Here is a 19,538-nt window from a genome sequence, read left to right on the forward strand (position 1 = left end):
GTCATAATTGAAACCTGGTCTAACTCGCAATCCTATCACAAAGCTTGACTACAGATTTTTTGCATTTCAACTTCTGCAAAGCGTTTCCCATTATTATATTATTCAAAAAGTGCAATTAAGCAACAACCACAAACATTTTAGATCACCACGAAAATTCCACGAGTTAAATATTTAACAAAATAAACAAATAAGGATTTTACAACCATATACCAATGTATTACTTATATATAGCACTATTATTTTTTCTCTGCAGAAAACCACTATTTTTGTTATATTGACCACACTTAGATCATTACAGTTCGACAGTAATCATTAAGATACTTAATATAAAAAAATAAACAAATAAAAATTATATTGTCCAAACTCAGACGCTACAGACTATCCATCTGATATAGACAGAGGAAGATGGTAGTTAAATTTCTCAATACAGTCATATTTCATACTTGTATTGACATTTAACGGAATAATGTCAGTGTCAACAAGTCAACTTTTGGGATACTTGACTTTGAGTACTTGAATACAGGCTTGACTGACGGCAGAGTAGCGTGCGTTATATCTATGAATCTGTAGAGTGTAGTGTAGTGTATTGTAAATTGTAATTTTTTTGTGGTGACGAATCACCAAACAGTAAACTTCGATTTTCTGCTTTCATTTCATATGATTCACTCTCTATACAACACAAAGCTCAATATTTCAAAAATTCAGAGTTTTTCTTATAAGTTCTAAGTTACAGTGACTTCTTTGCATCAATTAAACTGTGTCGTAACTTGTGTAATAAATATTTGTTTATTTAATATTTCACTCAGACTATCGGTGTACTATTTTGTCTATATTAAAACCATTAATTCTCAGTGTTGAAGAATACAAAATGAATCCATACCAAGTAAGTAAACAATTAACATGAATTCGAGTGTAGTTTTGTGCAGCCTTGTTTTGTTTATCACAAAATAATAAGAGCCACTTACCCAAATTTTCCTTTTAAGGGACCGCCACAATATCTACACAATATTGGATTTACGAACAACGCTCCACAATCTTTTGGGAATCCTATGCCAATGCCAGGATTCCCTACAATGGGTTATCCGGCACCCCAGCCAGGTTACCCAGCTGCTTCCCCTGGTTACCCTCAATCTAACTATCCCACTCAAGGATATCCTCAGCAAAATACAGGGTACTCTCAACAAAATCAGGGTCACCCCCAACAATCTCAGGGATATCCCCAGCAATCTCAGGGATATCCCCAACAATCTCAGGGTTATTCCCAACAATCTCATGGTTATTCACATAACCCGGCTCAATCATACCCAAGTGCTCAAGAATCGGCTCAAACTAGATATCCCCAACAAGGATACCAGGCAAGTGGCTACCCACAGTCAAACCCACAGGCATATGCTCATAGTATACAAACTCATCAGGCTTATGGTGCATCAAATCCTGTAGCTAGTACACCCAAGGTAAGTTAAATCACATTAATGTGCTTACTTTATTTGTGATAAGCAAAACATTGGTCCTTTGCTTTTGTGTTAAACTATTAGCTTACATAATTTTTAGCAAACTGAATGTTTAATTTCTGACATACTTTTGTTTGTATACTAATCTATATCTATAAATCTATATCTGATGCTAATACAAAATAATATAGCCAAAATTGTTTACAACAACATTATCTAAAACAACATACTGGTTATGTTGACCAACATCAAAGGTCCTCAGCTGAATTCTATTGTATTAGGTACTTAATAACAACATCATCGGTTGACTAGTGGTTTTTATGACCAAATATGAGTAGCCCCATTGATGTTGTTATAACAGATTTTGACTGCAGTTAGACAATTTGTATTATAAAATTTGCATGATGCCTATGTGAGAATTATATTGGTTATTCATTATTTATGAGGAAACACAGTTCCATAATATTACTTCTCTTAAAATTCGAGTTAAAAGATATTCCATCATATTTATCATATAGGTATACAAATGCCCATATGACCTTAAAATAGTTAAAATGACTTAATTTACATTTGCTGCCAGTTTATCATTTAACTTGTAGATTTAAGAACTAGCATTGTTTATTAAATTTACACTAGAGTATTAATTATCTTTCTCCTTTTTACGCCAATTGCAATTTCAGTATTTTAGAGTTGCTTTTGCTCTAAAAGATTGTGCAACAAAACTGATTCATTTTTATGAATAAGGGTTTACATTTGTTAAATTTAAATGCTATGCTTCTGTAGAGTGACTAAAGGGTGAAAAATATACTATTATTCACTAAGAACTGCTAGAATTGTGATTCATGTATGGGTTATCCTTGATAAGTTTATCATACAGATAATTTCATGTTAACTGTGTATCTTCAGATAATATCTTGTTTTGCTAAACAAAGATAAGGATATATATATTTTATCAGTTTAAGGGCCTCTTAAAATGATATGACTAATGATACATGTATTGATTATAAGCTCTTCAATGACATGATATGTAGATAAGGTTTTTTTCAGTGACTGACTTCATTCAAATACGAAAATTAGTTTTAATTAGAGTTGCAATACTTTATTTTTAATATAAGATTACTAAGCATTTTTTTAACCCATGTTTGTGGCTTGATATGATTTTCTTTGGTTTGCTTTTGGTTTTCTAACCAGGTCCAGAAGGTTCATTATATTCATTAACATAACAAAAAACAATCTTACATTGGGAATGCATTTCCACTATGTCTTATTGTTTTGTAGGTCTTCCCACAATATTATTTTATATTATCAATTTAGCAGTTGGATGATGAAGAAATTGTCACTTATTTAATAGCAAACACCTTTAACAGATCACACATAATATTGGTAGTATAGCTACATTCGTTTTGACTCTATTCAAGGAACAGTTTACAGCAATTACATTGTTATGCTCACTTCGTCTCACCGCACACATTTATCACAATAACCTATCCAGTCTTGACTACGATCTTCTCTACAATGGATGTAAATCCAGTGTTTTTAGATTTTAAAATATACCCATATTAATGGTTATGGTTATGTGAAAGTGCAGTTGGTTACATTTGTTGTATATTAGTAAAAATTTGATTTGAAATATGTCTTCGGCAATGTCTAATTCTAAGAGGAGTACCTATAGGACGTCACTGGGGCGACGTGGATTTAAATCTTTTCGTTACACGGTACATTTATTTATTGTGCATGAACATTGCATTTACTAATACTGCCTTATAAGTATGTGCATGAGGATAATATTATAGTGTCCTTGTACTATGTAATAGTACTTTAACATATATACTTAATATTTCAAAAGGGAAATCTTTGATTTCACTTCAAAAGTAATATATGTTAATTATGTTAAGCTAAACAGTGGGTTGTAAAGTCAAGAAATAAACTAAATTTAATAATTTCGACGTAATTTTCAATTACTGATAAGTTATTAATAACGGCATACAAGTAAATGATAAACATAAAACAGGAATGAAATATCATAAATAATAATTTTAAATGTAAATGTATTTCTGAGACCGTTATCATATTTCATGAATTACGAACTTACATTCGAGTACATTTATGTAATTCTATTGCTTCATCCCTATTTTTTTATAAGAGCTTAAGCATTCCTTAAGTATTTTTTATAGAAAAAATCCTTAAACGATTTATTTTTTTAACATACAGCGGTGTTGCAACGTTTCCTGTTTCGTGTGTACCTTTATACACAAGGTCATCAGCGTCTAACAAGTCGATTTTTAGGTTGGTTTTAACATCTTGGACCCAGAAGTGCGGAGTGTTCGTGTGAAATTGAAAGGAGATCGTTAATGTCGTTATGCCAACAAGTATTTATCGCTTATAACAAACAATTTACTGAATAGATAGTTATATAGATAGATATACCTCAGGGTTAAAATTTGTACCTAGGATAATACTTCATTATCTAACGTTTAATTATTTTGCAGTCCAAACCTACAGTGGTTCCTGTGAACCCCTTCGATCCTCGCGACGATGCGGCGGTTCTCAGGAAAGCGATGAAAGGATTCGGTACGGATGAGAAGGCCATCATCCAAGTACTGACACGTCGAAGCAATGAGCAACGTTTGCGGATAGCGTTTGAATTCAAGACTCTATATGGAAAGGTAATGTATATACTATGATTCTTTGAAACTGTAGTAGATACAAAAGGGCGACGATGAATATACCGGCTGTAAATAGACTTATTTCGATAAATAATAAATAAGGTTTTTTTTTCTTAAACAAAATATTGCCATGGTATCATATCTATGTGGACAGGATAATGAAATCAGAGTTTACAAAAATAAAGAAAGAAATTAAAACTTAACTGCTATATACTTATAAATGTATTTAGATAAAGATAGTTTTTAAAATTTCGCGATTTAATAACATTTGTATAGGTACGATTTAGAGTTGCAACTTAGCGTTTTCACTTTTGTATGTCAAATCTGGTACATTTTGTCAACCGGGAGTTTTTTTAGGGCTCCTCGACTGTCAATCGAGGTTGTTTCATCAAGGGCGCTGTAATATTTTTCATACTGTACAGTTTTGCAATTAATACTAAATTATAGTGCGACTGAAAACTTGAACTCATAAACAGACCGGAACGTTCATGAACAATACCAATTACTATGTACTACAGCTAGTCTAACTTTAGTACTAACTTTGTTGAAATTTTTGTTATCGGACTCGGTCATGCTGTTTGTGATCTGTATTACTAACGTCAAACATACTTTCACTTGTTTTAATTCTGTCCGCGTATATAATTTTATGTACCTACCGCTACTTTCTTTAAATATATATTTTGTATAGCGTAGTATGTTTACATTGCAACTTTAGAAAGCTCTTTATAAATCTACATATTAGATTTTTGAAGTTATACTTCTTTTGGCGCGTTAGGGAAAAATTATGAGAGTAAATTTTTACGATGCGCGCGCACACCGTCACCGGACACCCTGAAGTTAGCTATAGTCAACATTTTAGGTTTTTATGATATTTAAATAAACTATATTTAACTAGATAATGCATTATAATAAAACTTTAAATGTATTAAATACCTTTTTTATATTGTTAGTGTCGTTTGTTCTACAAACGAATAATACAATTTTTGAAAAGATTTTTATCTTGTTACGACAAAGAAGTATAGCTTCTAATGCGTATACATACGTACACATAGGTTTTATTTGTTTATTGTCTAAGAGAAGGTGAGATTCAGATACGATATTTAGGGCTAAGTATTGTATTGTACTATTGAATGACAAAGTAGTACGTTTTTGACGTATGAAAGTCATACTTAAAACTCTTTATACATATCTGCATATTATATATATACGGTTTTACCTGCGTAAATTCTATCATAGCGTGCTGTAGTTAAATTGTTTTTCCTTTAGAAATTGAATTTGATAGCCGGACTTAAAATTTTAATTTCTGTTGCAATTATAACCAGTATTAGCATGATTAGTAGTAAACTAAGGAGCAGTGTTGGCCTTGTGGCTTCAGCGTGTTACTCTCATCCTTTAAAGTCGTAGGTTCGATCCACGGCTGTGCAACAATGGACTTTCTGTCTATGTGCGCTTTTAAATTCGCTCGAACGGTGAAGGAAAACATCGTGAGGAAACCGGCTTGCTTTAGTCCCAAAGAGTCGACGGCGTGCATCAGGCACAGAAGTCTGATCACCCACTTGCCTATTCAATTAACAAATGATCATGAATCAGATACAGAAATCTGAGGCCCAGACCTAAAAAGGTTGTAGCGCCATTGGTTTTTATTAGTAGTAAACTAAGTATATAGGTATCAATTAATATTATTAAAAGGTGCGGCGTCAACTTTCGTGTTAATGGTATTATGTCATCACCATTTATCTTTAATTTCATAGATAATAAGGTCGCCGCAATGTCAGTAGGACAGGCTACAGTCGGGCGTAAAAAAGGTTTATATTTATAAAACAAACAGTTCAAATTGTTTGAAGCATTGTTTGAAGGGGAAGGAATAGACCATTGCCCCACAAATTCACGATCCGCCCATGGACCGGAGTCTAAGAAAATTAAATAGTTTGCTTTACTATTGAATACTTAATAAACGCATAAGTTAGAAATTAATTAAGGCTAGCTTATATGTCTTAAATAAATTTAAATTAACAATACATAATTATTAATTAACAATACACGATATAGTAGATATGATAGAATGGCTAAACTTGCGGCTATTAAGCTTGACATCGGATCCCAGATGTTGTACCTAAGGATCATTCAAAAACAATTGCGTACGTTCAACAAAAGACAACAGACAGTTCTTGGATATTAAAAAAAATGTGTGCGTGTACTAGTATACACACGTAAGAAGTGTTTACAGAAATTGGTTTAATAAAGTTAAATTAGATAAAGTTTAACAAAAGGCTTTTATTATCATAGACATGAATACAAATGATATAATTATTTCATTCTACCTCATTACTTCCTTACTACCTTAATAATCTTAGTATTACAGAATTTTATTAATTGTAATAGAATTATTAGTATCATTGTTATCGTTATTATATATTTTTGTTATTAATCGCTTCGAATCTCTTCGAATCAACCGTGGGAGGGACAAGAAAATCAAAATGGTGGGATGGAGGGAGGGATGGTGCGTAGCGGAAAAATGTGACGCGTAACCGAAAATGTGACAGTTTTTTTTCCAATGCCGATAAAGAAGATACACTTCAAAAAGTTTTAATTTGAGGCCTAATATAGCATATAAAAGTCATTGCCACTAGCAGCCATAGCCTACTAGTTTTGTTATTCCTCAGGATCTCGTATCAGACCTGAAGAGTGAGACAAGCGGCAAGTTCGAGGATCTTATAGTGGCGTTGATGACGCCCTTGCCACAGTTCTACGCCAAGGAGCTGCATGATGCAACAGCTGGTATTGGTACAGATGAAGATGTCCTCATTGAAGTCATGTGCACTATGTCCAACCACGAAATTCACGTCATCAAGCAGGCATATACAGCAAGTAAGTACATTTTACTATGTTCGTATGAGAAACATGCTAAAAAATTTAATAATTCCAAGTAGTGAGTCTACTATTATATTTTTGATCCACCAAGAGATCGCGAGGAAAACCCTCGTATATAAAAACCCAGTATATTTTGACTTACGGGCGTCACAATTAGAGCTCATTTAAATCTTGTCTCTGAATCGTTTCGTTAATTCTCAATTCACTTATCCAAAGTTAGAGCCTATACATTTGTTCAGAAGATATAATTACAATTATTCAAATCAAAACATTTGACAAAATGTTGGTATGCAGATGTTATACAAGAAATTAGTAGGCTGGCTTTTGGTAACTTTGGCCAATATTTGGCATTCGAATACGTATTAAGGGTAACATTTACTTGAAACTCCTAAACTATGTCTTAAGAGATATATTGGATAGTTAAATTAAGGAATTCATAGGGTCAGCCCTAAGATATATAAACCTACCTTAAAATTATATAAATTGTTTATTACAATATTTGTCAAAGTTTATACACGTCGGGTGTATTAAAATAAATTAAAAGTTTCTGAACTATTAGAATGCACCTCGCATTCTAGCGAACCATAGGGTAGTGAAAGACTTCAGTAAATTTCAATATTTTCAAGTGAACAATTCAGCGTACGATATTTGATAATGGTTCAAAATATGGATACAATTATTTATTTATTTTAACGCGAATGGCCAATAAAACAACGTGAAACTATTTTGTAAAGAAAGGCTAAATCTTGACTATAGTGAAGTTTATGTGGCCCTGTACACTTAGAGTACAGTAGACACTCAACTCATATGTCGGAGACGATTTTTTTGACTTTGCGGAGAAACAATTTTATATATCATTGCTTGTGGCTGCATCCATGCGTCGGGTTGTCTCTCTCCCTAAAATAGGGCGAGGGGGGCGATGACTGGCCATGCGTCATACTCGTGAACGGGTGCTACTTGGGACCGGTCGTACTTGAATTCGTGTATGCGGTGATATTCGTTATTTCGACTACGTATTTGCGTGTTCTTCCCACGAGAATGTAAGTGCGTGCTCCGATTTCACCATGCTTCCTGCTGATCGAACAAATCGTCGTTTTAAATTTATTTTATTATTATTCATTACTTAAGATGTCCTGTGGAACATGATGAAATGGTTTCAGCTCCTTACAAACGTTGTGTAATACAAAAACTTGGCGATTTAAAAGAGTGGCGGAGAGTTTATTGCCAGTTCTTTTCTTCCGTTGTATGCCCTTTATTTGAGAACTGGCAGTAAATGTAAAATTAGAAGCATTTCATATACATTTCTGTTTTTTTTATATACGGTTCAAGTATTACGTCACGCAATTTTTGGAGATTCTTGGACGGTAACGTTTTCTGTATCCCATAGTAAAACGTTTAGTGATCACCCCCAGTGACTCTTTATACCTAAATCTTACCATTAAATATATCGTACGGTACTGGAAAGTCGAAAATAATATTATCAATAACGCTCAATTCAGTCCCCGCCCCGCATCGTAACGTTTTACAAGAGGAAAAAAATTCGTTACGTAATACTTGAACGCTCCCTTGCCTATATGAAAAAATATAAATAGATGAATCTTATATGGTGAAGTTTCTATGGTAATTGTACTGCCAGTCAGTACTGTTAGTCATAGTCGACACCAAAGAAGTTAATTGCGTGTACCAATTCCATGGTTGGTTGTGAGCTGACGTATGGGTAATATTTTAATATACCTAGAGCTATAAGGCATGAGGTTTAGTATAAACGTATTTTTGTATAGAAACAATTTTGTTTATATTAAAAGTATTGGTAGACATGAACATTCTAATGAACATATAAAAAATAATAGTCGTACTTTCAAATGTGCGAGTTAGATTCATTGCTCAGATAATGAAATGGCCTTGAATGACAATGAGTAGCTTCCTGTCACAGTACTTATCAAACACTGGATTTGCAATAAATGGGAATTACCTACTTAGGTACTTCCCGATTTTAATTCGAATTAAGTTACATCTACGTTGTAAAGAACTTAAATTATAATGAAAATAATATTGTTTTATTGTTAATAATAAATCATATCAATCCTTTAAATTTGGTTCACGATTTATACTTTTTCAAGAAAATAAATTTTGGTTTTAAGGCAACCGAAACGTCGACTGTAACTATGAACCAACAATGTAACCGTTACTTTTGAAATTTTAAAGGAAAATGAACACAATAACGTTATTTAAAATGTCTATAAAGGCGTATAAATGTACTAAAGCTGAAATTGCTTTTGTATGTTTTGTCCTTATCGCTGTCATGTAATTTTGAATATAAATAAGCGGGACGAAATTTTTTCAAATTTTTTAAATTTAAATTTTTTCTTGTACATTCATGAATGAGATTGTAACTGTCTTATAAAACGTGGTAAAAACGCCATGGTGATATAACGTTTTATTATAAGGCCGTAAGCAATAACAGAGATAGTCATTTGTTACCATTACATTACCACTGATAATAAACAGTTTATTGGTCTGAGCATCGCTATTGTACTCAAGGGTATGTCGTGGCCAATAAGACAACGGTTCGTTGTTTCCTTGTACGCGTCAATAGTTTCGGGAAAATACAAGATGGTTTGCCAATGGATGACGTCACGTCCCTCGTGACTCACGTCGGGCGTAGGTCATTTTATTGACTTTTTCATCGCTTCTATTATCGAGTACTGTTTTATGTTGGGTTTAAGTATATTTATTACTTGAAAAAAGACGTAATGACAAGGATACGAAAGGGGATGCTTAGATGGTTTTGACATTAGGAACGGTTAAAAAGCAGGATATTCAATTCAACCGTGGATGGTTAAGTCGGGTTGGGTAAGCCTTGTACATACCTGGACCAAATCCAGGAGGTACTAGAGACAAGTTAAAACTGCCCATGACTGACGAGCATGCATAGTGAATGCCATGAAGGTGGATGAAGCAAGATGTTCATGATCCGTGGTTTTTGGGGGAAAAGGCGAGAATATATAAATAAATAAATGATTTTACTTTTATTAAATGTAATGTCGACAAGGTGCTTCTTGAAGGTCCCACAGTTGAGATAGATTTTAGATTACACACTTGACATAACATATTTAATACAAAAAAACATTGGATTGAAGAATTATATGTAAAGTTTTATAAGGCATGTCCTACGATTTTAGTTTATACTTTTAATGACCTCAGTCCTTATGTATGCATTTTGATTTATGCTGTACCTACTTAGTAAATGTTTTATATATAATCAAAATTATCTTTTGTACTTCCAGTGTATGGAACTTTGTTAGAGGACGATCTTCGTGGAGATACATCAGGAAACTTCAAGCGTCTCATGACATCATTATGCATGGTAAGATAATTTATCTGAACCTAGGAGGAAATGCTGAACATAGAGATGGATTTACCAGTTTCGTTTTGCCGTTGCTAACTCCTGGTAAAGTAAGAATCCAAATGTATCCAGATGTCTTCCATAAGTCTGCTTTGAATGAGCGTGACATTTATCACTTACGGCACTACTTAAAGCCCTATTCCAGCACGAGTTGTTGTGTCAGTGTCTCGGGGTGGACAGCGGTGCGCAGTGGAGAGCTGGAGCACTGAGGCGCACCCCGTTATAACAATTAGTTATGTAAAAAATTAAATTAATGAATTTTTGTTTCTGAAATGGATTACTTGGCTTGCGATAAAATGTATCGTGTAAATTTCAAAAGTATGTTGTATATACATTTTCTTCATAAAATGAATTCAAAGTGTCAAAAATTTGCTGTGTTTGGTTTCTTTTCCATCGAGCGAAGTTATTTAAATCGTGTATCGATCTTTCAAAATGGATACATAAACTGCTCAATACCCATATATTTTTCCCATACGCCCTACTTCAAGAAACGATGACTAAAAATGGAAAGAAACAATGTACTTTTTTGGAGTTTGGCGACCGGATAGGTCCTTCAACTCAAATTTTTAACTAGCGCTTTAAAATTGTTAAATTACGTAGCGTCTAATTTGGTCGAGCTAATAAGTTTGAGGCGACTGTCACAGATATGTTAAGATATAAGTTAAATGAAACATTGTTTGAATCTGGGTGAAACAGACTTTAATCGATTAAAATATAAACTTATAACTAACATTAAATTAGAGGTAGGTTGCGATGCTAACAAAACCTAACTTGAATTATCTAAGGGTTCAAAAATTTAAATGACACTTCGATACAAGTACAGTAGACCTTACTATGCATTATTGGCAACAAGACTGTTGTATTACAAAGTATGAGCGTGGAGATAACTGAAGGACTCATATTGGCTTCAAGTGCGACGGCTGCTAATATTTGGACCACGCTTTTTAACTAATATATGTAACTTAACTAATGTTTTACATAACTCGTGTAAATAATTATTTTAAACACTACCGAATCTGAAACAGCTTTATTGGGCAGCAAAAGCTAAACTGATATGAGTGGTTCCATCACGCTTCGACACAAGGCAACGAAATTGCAACTGTACATTTCTCAACTTCGTGTAAAACTTTTACAAGTTTCTTATAACATATTACTTTTTGTTTAATAGAAGTGCCTTAACGAGAATTGGTTTTAATTGTGACTTTATGTTTTATATGAGATTCTTCAAGTTTTGTTCTGATTATTTTCCAAAATAATTACTTGAATCGAATATGTGTCCAGACTGATCACAATCTGAAGGAAATAATATTGTCGCTTGATCTATCCTAATACTTTTGGTATAACTTTTCAGGGCAACAGATCTGAAGATTTTCATATTGATCAAGGGAGGGCTAGAGAAGACGCTAGAAGCCTGTTGCAAGCAGGTAAGTTATCAATTATTATGTAACATGTGAATTATATATTGTAATTATAACGAACACGGCGATAAAAGGGATTTTAAAATAATAATAAAAATAAATCAATGGCGCTACAACCTTTTTAAGGCCTGGGCCTCAGATTTCTGTATTTGTTTCATGATCGTTTGTGAATTAAATAGGCAAGTAGGTAATCAGCCTTCTGTGCCAGCCGTCGACTTTTTGGGTCTAAGGCAAGCCGGTTTCCTCACAATGTTTTCCTTCGCCTTTCGAGCTAATCTTAAATGCGCACATAGTAAGAAAACCCATTGGTGCACAGCCGGGGATCGAACCTACGATCTCAGGGATGAGAGTCGCACGCTGAAACCACTAGGCCAACACTGCATGCTATTTTAGAATAACGGTCTTATATAAAGAAAAAAAAGTTGCGTTAGAAATCTTCGTTTGGGCCTCAGATATCCGTATCCGTTTTGTTATAATTATTTTTTCTTAATAGACTTGTGAGAAATGTCGTTAATTTTTAAATTCCTCACATTCTGGTTTCCTTACGTTCACTTTCCTTCACCGTATGAGTGACATTTATTTTGTATTTTGTTAATATGGCTTTTACACATTAAGAAAACACTTTTTAAACGGATTGAATCTATGTATTATTGTTATTAACTTATAATTATTTACATAATTTTAAACTTTCCGACGTTAGGCGTGCTTTACAGCGTGCGGGGTCACGGTGACTGAAGACAAAAGGTGTTGAATGTCAATAGTATCACAGCTGTAGAGAAAGTTGTGTTATCTGTATTTATATCCCTGGAGTTGAAATAAATACAGATTTCTTGACATTTATTTTATTTATTACAGAAATACATACACTATCCTTACAGACTATGCCAATACGATAATGTCAAAATTAAATGAAGTATAATATTAAACACACAATATCGATACTGTGAATTCACTCTGCGAACATATAAATATGTCGTTATTGTCGGAGACAGCATTAAGTAGTCGCAACGTCCTGGATAACGGGGATCTGTGCAACAGCCAGTCTGTTTTCTTCTTGCCCTTGGTATCGCAAATAACCTATGCCTTCGCCGTCACACATATCCAATAGGTACAATGAAACCCAGAATTGGCACGTGCGCACGGAGATACGTCCATTATAAGATTATACAAAATAATTGTATTCTTTTGTTTTAAGGTGAACTCCGTCTGGGCACTGACGAGTCGGTATTCAACGCTGTGCTCTGTTCCCGTTCGTTCCCGCAACTGGCGGCCATCTTCCAGGAGTACCAGTTCCTGACAGGACACGACATCGACGATGCCATCAAGGCAGAGTTCTCGGGCGATCTTGAGAAGGCGCTTCGTGCTATTGGTAACTTTTTAACATACCTGCCAACTAACTTAAATTTTTAAAAGTTTTTTTGACTAATTTCTTTTTTGGTTTGATTTAAATATATATTATTAGAAATGTAAAACAGTCATCTCTGACCAGTACTACCACTACTACATCAGAGTTAAAACTTTTGTGTTTGAATATCGAAACGAATAATTGCTTCTCTGTGATTGGTCTAGATGCTAACCAATTAAAATCTATAATTTAGTGTATTCTAATCAAGAAAGATGCTATATACTTCAAAGGTTGGCAACGCACTTGCAAGCCTCCTTGTATAGTCCATGGGCGGTGGTGACCACTCAGCTCCAACATGATCGTGCCCTGTCCCATAAATTTTAATTATTTTAACAAAAATCTTGTGATTTCAGTGAAAGTAGTGCGCAACAAGCCGCTGTTCTTCGCGGAGGGACTTCACAAGTCCATGAAGGGTCTTGGTACCAACGACAGGCAATTGATCCGTATTATGGTCACCCGCTGTGAGGTCGACCTGGGAGACATCGCCGAGATGTTCCAGGCCAAGTATGGGGAGTCTCTGCAGAGCTGGATCGAGGTACAATTTTTTTTTTACTTTATATCTTTACACGTACACATGTAACATTACAGTCATTAAAATAACAATTAGCTTCATATTATCCTAGTATTATAAATATAGGTCCCGTCTGTTTTGTTAATTAAAGACGGTTCATATCATAAAAACCTGATAAGGATGGCAAAACCGTTTTATGATTATTTTTGAAGTGAAACTTCTTTATCGGCGTTGGAATTTTTTTTTACCGGTTACGTATTTCGGTTACTCGTCAGATTTCTCGGTTACGCGCCATCTTTTTCTTGCCCCGACTACGGTTGATTCGAAGAGATTCAAAACCATAAATGACAAAAATATATAATAACGATAACAATGTATTATTTGTATTCATGTCTATTATAATAAACGCCTTTTTTTGTTAAACTTTATCTAATTTAACTTTATTTAACCAATTTCAATAAAGTTGCATATAGTAGATCATTTTTCGAAAAATAAGGTCATAAAGAAGTTTCACTTCTTACGTGTGTAGTACTGCCTGTACGCTTTTTTATCTTGTATTTTAATAAAAAAATATTTTTCATTGTTTCAGGGCGATTGTTCTGGCCACTACAAAAAGTGCTTCTTGGGATTATTAGGTTTATACTAAGCATGTTGTATCACAAACTTTCTCAATCTCCAATTTAAGATTATAATTAAAACTTTATTTTTTTAAACGACATACATATTCTCAATATTTTTATTTTTTATATACATTATCTAACGGTATTTGTGTAAATGTTTGTTTGCGCGGCGTAGTTATCCTAACTGCGCTGATGAAATCAAGTGGTTTTGTGGTATAACTTGGCTTATAATTCTCTAATTATATACTTATACTAAATAAATAATACTACTGCGCGGGACATCATGTCACTGACAATTTACTTTCATATATAATAAACGAAATATTGTTGTAAATCTAGAAATTAAAAAAAGACTTCATTGAGTATAAGAAAATTAACCGCTGTCAAGTGTCAAGTGTCAACTGTTAACTGTCATCTGTCAAATGGTTGAATATTGCCGCGCAAATCGAGTTTATGTCTAATCGTTCTTTAATATAAATTGGCATAAAACCGTCCAAATGATCTGACTATTTTCTTTATTTTGAATTTTATATTATTATAATTACACATTTCTATATATAACAGTTTTTTTTAAATATTAAAAAGTATTGTAAGACCATTTATTGAAATTCAATTTCAAGTATTTTTATAAATATTAAGATTGTTTAATGTTTTATATTATACACGAACTCTCAGACTGGATTTTACACGCATAAAGCCCCAACTTGTTCTAAATTATTACGTAGAGAAATATTTTATTATCGTACGATATTAGTTTTAATTTGTCTTCCTAAGTTTAAAAACGTTCTCAAATATATTATATATAAGAAACAAACCCAACGAGTACTCATTACAGCAAATTTTTACAGATTAGTTTTCGAATTAGAAGCCGTGTTAAAGTGCTTATGAAATGCCGTAAAAAAATTAAATTAAATAAATTCATTAGAAAATTGTTAGTATCTAAGCTGTTTGAGAAAAATATTTATAAATATACTATTACGATGTTTCTATTGCTTGTGCCTTTATCTCGTGCTATTTGTGGCCAATTTGTATTGTACGAATGCATATTTATACTTCTATACTTAATATTATTTGATTAAATGGATGTATTAAAAAACGTGTTTTCTTTTCTTCAACTAGAATTCCTTATGACGTGTAGCAGAGCTCAGATAACTTCAAAAAGTTCGGTCGGATATTAAACAAATATTAGATCCTTACATATGAAATTGGCGTTTTGTATGGGAGGAACAAAAAGTCGAATATTTTTAAATATAATATACTTATTTTATTAATCAAAGTATGAACCATTGTTTTCTATGCACTTTTGCCATCTCATATGTAGTTCATTGATTATTTAAATTTTTATATTATGTTAAATTTTTTCCCTTGCAAGAAGTTGTCCAAATTTCGAAAAAAATGGTAATCTGTTGGAGCAAGGTCCGGGGAGTACGGAGAATGTCTTAGACATTCCAATTGAAGCTCTTCTAATTTGGTAGCCGTCTGTTGTGCAGTGCGTGGTCTAGCGTTGTCGTAAAGCAGCAGTGGCGTGGAGCGATTGACCAGCCTAGGTTGTTTAGCCGCTAGCTTTTCCATCATGATCGCTGACAATAGACATCAGCCGTAATAATCTGGCCAGATTTGAGAAAACTGCAATGAACAATACCGGCACTAGTCCACCAAACGCTTACAAGTAACTTTTTTGGGGTTAATTTTCGCTTGGCGGATTTGGCTGGCTGGCCAGGATCCAACCATAGCGCTGAGCGCTTCCGATTATCGTAAAGAATTCATTTTCATCACAGGTAATGATTCGGTTTAAAATACCTTCATTATTGTGCCGGTTCAGTAATGTAACGCAGCAGTCGACGCGCGTTTGCCGGTTTGCTTCAGTCAACCTTTCAAGCTTTTTAATCTTCCCAATTGAAGCATCTAGTGAATTAAAACAGTTTTATCACTAATACCGCAGCCTGCAGCTAACTCGGACGTGGTTTGCGATGGATCCGCTTCCACAATAGCTTCCACAATATACTTCATTATCAACTTGGGTCTCAGGCCGTCCACGGGGCTTGTTCTGCAGGTCGAAATTTCCAGAACAAAAACGTTGGAATAAAAAACGAACTGTGTTTTCTTTTGCAACATGACCGCCATACAACTCACTCATTCACGAGTCGTTTCCGCAGCACTAGTGCCACGGCGGAACTCGTACTCGTAAATAATGCGATACTTTAAGTTTTCCATTTTGTAAAATGAGTGACGCAAACAGAAAAAAACAGAAGAAAAAAACAAATGAATGACGGTCATCGAAGCACAAATACATGAGTAAATAGCTGTACAAAAATATGAATTTGAAATTCCTAACCAAAGAGGAGGTATTTGAGGTCAAAGTGGCCAGTACGACAAAACGCCAATTTCACATGTAAGGGCCTAATATATTCTTTCAAATATATCTGCACTCAGTATAAAATATAAACCAAAATGATTTTTATTATGTATTTAATATCCATTCCATACAGTTAATTCATGTACATGTAACATGAATTAATTGTCGATTATCGTTTAAACCTTTATGCAATATTTAAATTACAATAAAAAAACTCATCTAATCCGTGTAAATGGATATTTTTTTGAGTGAAATAGATATTGAAAACAATGATTATTGGTAAATAAATTTTGTTGAAGTACGTTGATTCCATTGATATTCGTGTCCACAAAGTTATTAAATAAGAATTTAATTTCAAATTTACAAAACCCTTTTTTTACTCAAGTAAATTAAAAGCAAAATTATCCCGGTTGGAGCCGATCTGTTCCAAATCCATGATGGATCGTCCAAGGAGTAATAAAAATTAGATAATCAGCCGCCGAAAGCGACTTGATGAATGAGGTATCAGATAGTCAAACAAAATGCAGGCAATCTATTCTACTTGTAAGCCGAACTACGCTTATTTTAGATAAAAAAATTCAGTTAATTCCTACTGACACAAAATTAAACATCGCGCTAACTACGATGTACAATTTTAATATTTTATGATATATCTACTTTTTCTTATTTATGCTTGGAAAGATTTTATATTACGTCTAAAAACATTAAAAAAAACTGGTCATTTAAACCCTTTAAAGCTAATAAGGCATTGTATCTTGTTTTTGATCCATTTATCAATTGCCCTATACAATAGAAAAAGGTATAAAAAAGTATATCAATAAATGTCCACTCAAAGCAATGGCGGTTATAGCGTTCGGGCCAGGGGTTAACACAGTTAAAGTTTATGTGTATCCTATGTATACACGTTTATGTAATCAAAATAAACCGACACAAGCTATTTTCTATAATAAAAACCATATTAAATATAATTTAATAAAATGAAATTCATGACTTTATGACCGCCCTTTAGTCAAAGTCACGGGCCCAATGGCTACATAAATATATAAAGGTAACCTTACGTAATATCAAGTGTAATTCGCGTATAGGCGTCTCTCATTTGTATATTTCTTACGACATACATATTTTATCCCTTTACAAATGTTACTGTATTGTTCTGAAGTCAGCTCTTTACACAAATTACATAATTTAAACTTCATGTATGAGAATGTTGATGAATTATGTTGAGAGGTTTGTTTCTAAGAGGTTACTGAGCTATTCATTGTTCAACTAATTTAATTAAATTTGCGTATTTATAAGTATTAAACACGGGTAACGAATGCGTATAAACTTGCAGATCATTTATATAGGTTTAGTAAAACAAAAGACGGCAAACATTAAATTTAAAAAATACGTTACCAAGTCAAATTCAAAAGTCATTTATTCATATAGGTATCACAATTTATACTTATGAACGTCAAAAAAAAGATATATACATTAATTGCTTCTAATTTTACATTTCCTGCCAGTTCTCGAATCAAGGGCGTAGAACGGAAGAGAAGAACTACTGGCATTAAACTCTCCGCCACCCTTTTTATCGCCAAGTAGTTTTTTTGTTTTACACAACGTTTGTAACGAGCTGCAACCAATACACCATGTTCCACGTGACATCTTAAGCAATAAAAAATATATAATAAATTAAAAACAAAGATTGTTCTCAGATTGTCAAAGATCCTCTATCAGCAGGAGGCATGGTGAAATAGGAGCACGCACTTACATTCTCGTGGTAACAAAACGCAAATACGTAGTTGAAATAACTAACATCACCGCATACACGAATTCAAGTACGACCAGTCACCACAAGTAGCACCCGTTCACGAGTATACAATAGCTTATATAGTATAAAAAGAAACAAAATTAATCAATCGAGTCAGAGTCCCAAAGGTAAATACTGCGTGGTAAATTAACAGTTCATTACAATATAGCTGATATTTGACCACGCGGACATTTCGATTCAAGAATATATTATTTATTTAATCACCCACCTACGCACTTCAACAGATTTCCAACACACAAATATACATACATATACATGTTTAAAATATTCCTAATATGGTAATGATAATAATTAAAAATTTAGAATATTACAACAAATAAAAAAGTCCCTTGAACGCTCGCCTCATTTCCTCGTTATATTGCGAAATTTATTCGTTCAGCGAGGAAAGCACCAGCTCTGAGGTCACCGGTACTATCTACCAGGCGCCAACTTAAATCTTTGACACCTGTGCCTGATTGGGAAAGTCTCCAAAGGGAACAAAATTAAAGTTAAAAATAAATAATACAAATTATTTTATTACAAAAACATAATGAACTTTCAAAATCTTCGACGAACAGAACACATTGACGAAGAGCTGATAACATATTGTTACTGCTTTGAAGGAAAATGCTGAATATATTTCTTCATTTTTTATGTATTTAAAGATTAAAAATACCAGAAAAAAAACAATTATTGCAATGACAAGAATTACAGATACCTAGTTAACTTAATGAACCCCCTGATCAAATAACTCGGAACACAATACTCACCAATCATCTCCTTCCTTTAACGAACGACGAAGGATAATTTGTATTGTGGGTGTTACTTTATCCAACCTCATATATTCGTATTAAAAATATATCAGTGGCGCTACAGCCTTTTTAGGGTTGGGCCTCAGATTTCTGTAGCTGTTTTACGATCATTTGTCAATCTAATAGTAGATGATGAGCCTCCTGTGCATGACACACGACGTCGACGTCTTTGGGTCTAAGGCAAGTCGATTTCCTCACGGAGTTTTTCTTCACCGGTTGACCGAATGTTA

At 33.5% G+C, this 19,538-nt stretch overlaps 1 protein-coding gene across 4 annotated transcripts; it reads left to right on the top strand.

Annotated features, from left to right (window-relative positions):
* Positions 1 to 560: 560 nt before the first annotated feature.
* On the top strand, positions 561 to 14,849 carry LOC123708207 (annexin B9-like). 4 transcript variants are annotated; one of them, XM_045658787.1, is made up of 9 exons: positions 561 to 883; positions 984 to 1,454; positions 3,941 to 4,117; positions 6,781 to 6,985; positions 10,276 to 10,355; positions 11,746 to 11,818; positions 13,008 to 13,181; positions 13,571 to 13,752; positions 14,318 to 14,849. In XM_045658787.1, exons 1-9 carry the CDS (start codon positions 869 to 871, stop codon positions 14,372 to 14,374), a joined length of 1,434 nt encoding a protein of 477 aa, XP_045514743.1. In that variant the 5' UTR covers positions 561 to 868; the 3' UTR covers positions 14,375 to 14,849. The 4 variants fall into 4 exon arrangements, with proteins under 4 accessions (XP_045514743.1, XP_045514744.1, XP_045514746.1 ...); XM_045658788.1 differs by having other exon boundaries at positions 565 to 883; positions 984 to 1,355; XM_045658790.1 differs by lacking the exon at positions 984 to 1,454 and having other exon boundaries at positions 565 to 883.
* The last annotated feature ends 4,689 nt before the right edge of the window (positions 14,850 to 19,538 follow it).

Source organism: Pieris brassicae, chromosome 4 (genome assembly GCF_905147105.1).
Source record: "Pieris brassicae chromosome 4, ilPieBrab1.1, whole genome shotgun sequence".
Classification (NCBI taxonomy): domain Eukaryota; kingdom Metazoa; phylum Arthropoda; class Insecta; order Lepidoptera; family Pieridae; genus Pieris; species Pieris brassicae.

What these genes read in the sequence shown, in the direction of transcription:
- LOC123708207 (XM_045658787.1), top strand. An exon ending in TCAAGACTCTATATGGAAAG is followed by an intron (nt 4,118 to 6,780) that starts GTAATGTATATA and finishes GTTATTCCTCAG; the next exon opens with GATCTCGTATCAGACCTGAA. An exon ending in GAAGGCGCTTCGTGCTATTG is followed by an intron (nt 13,182 to 13,570) that starts GTAACTTTTTAA and finishes TTGTGATTTCAG; the next exon opens with TGAAAGTAGTGCGCAACAAG.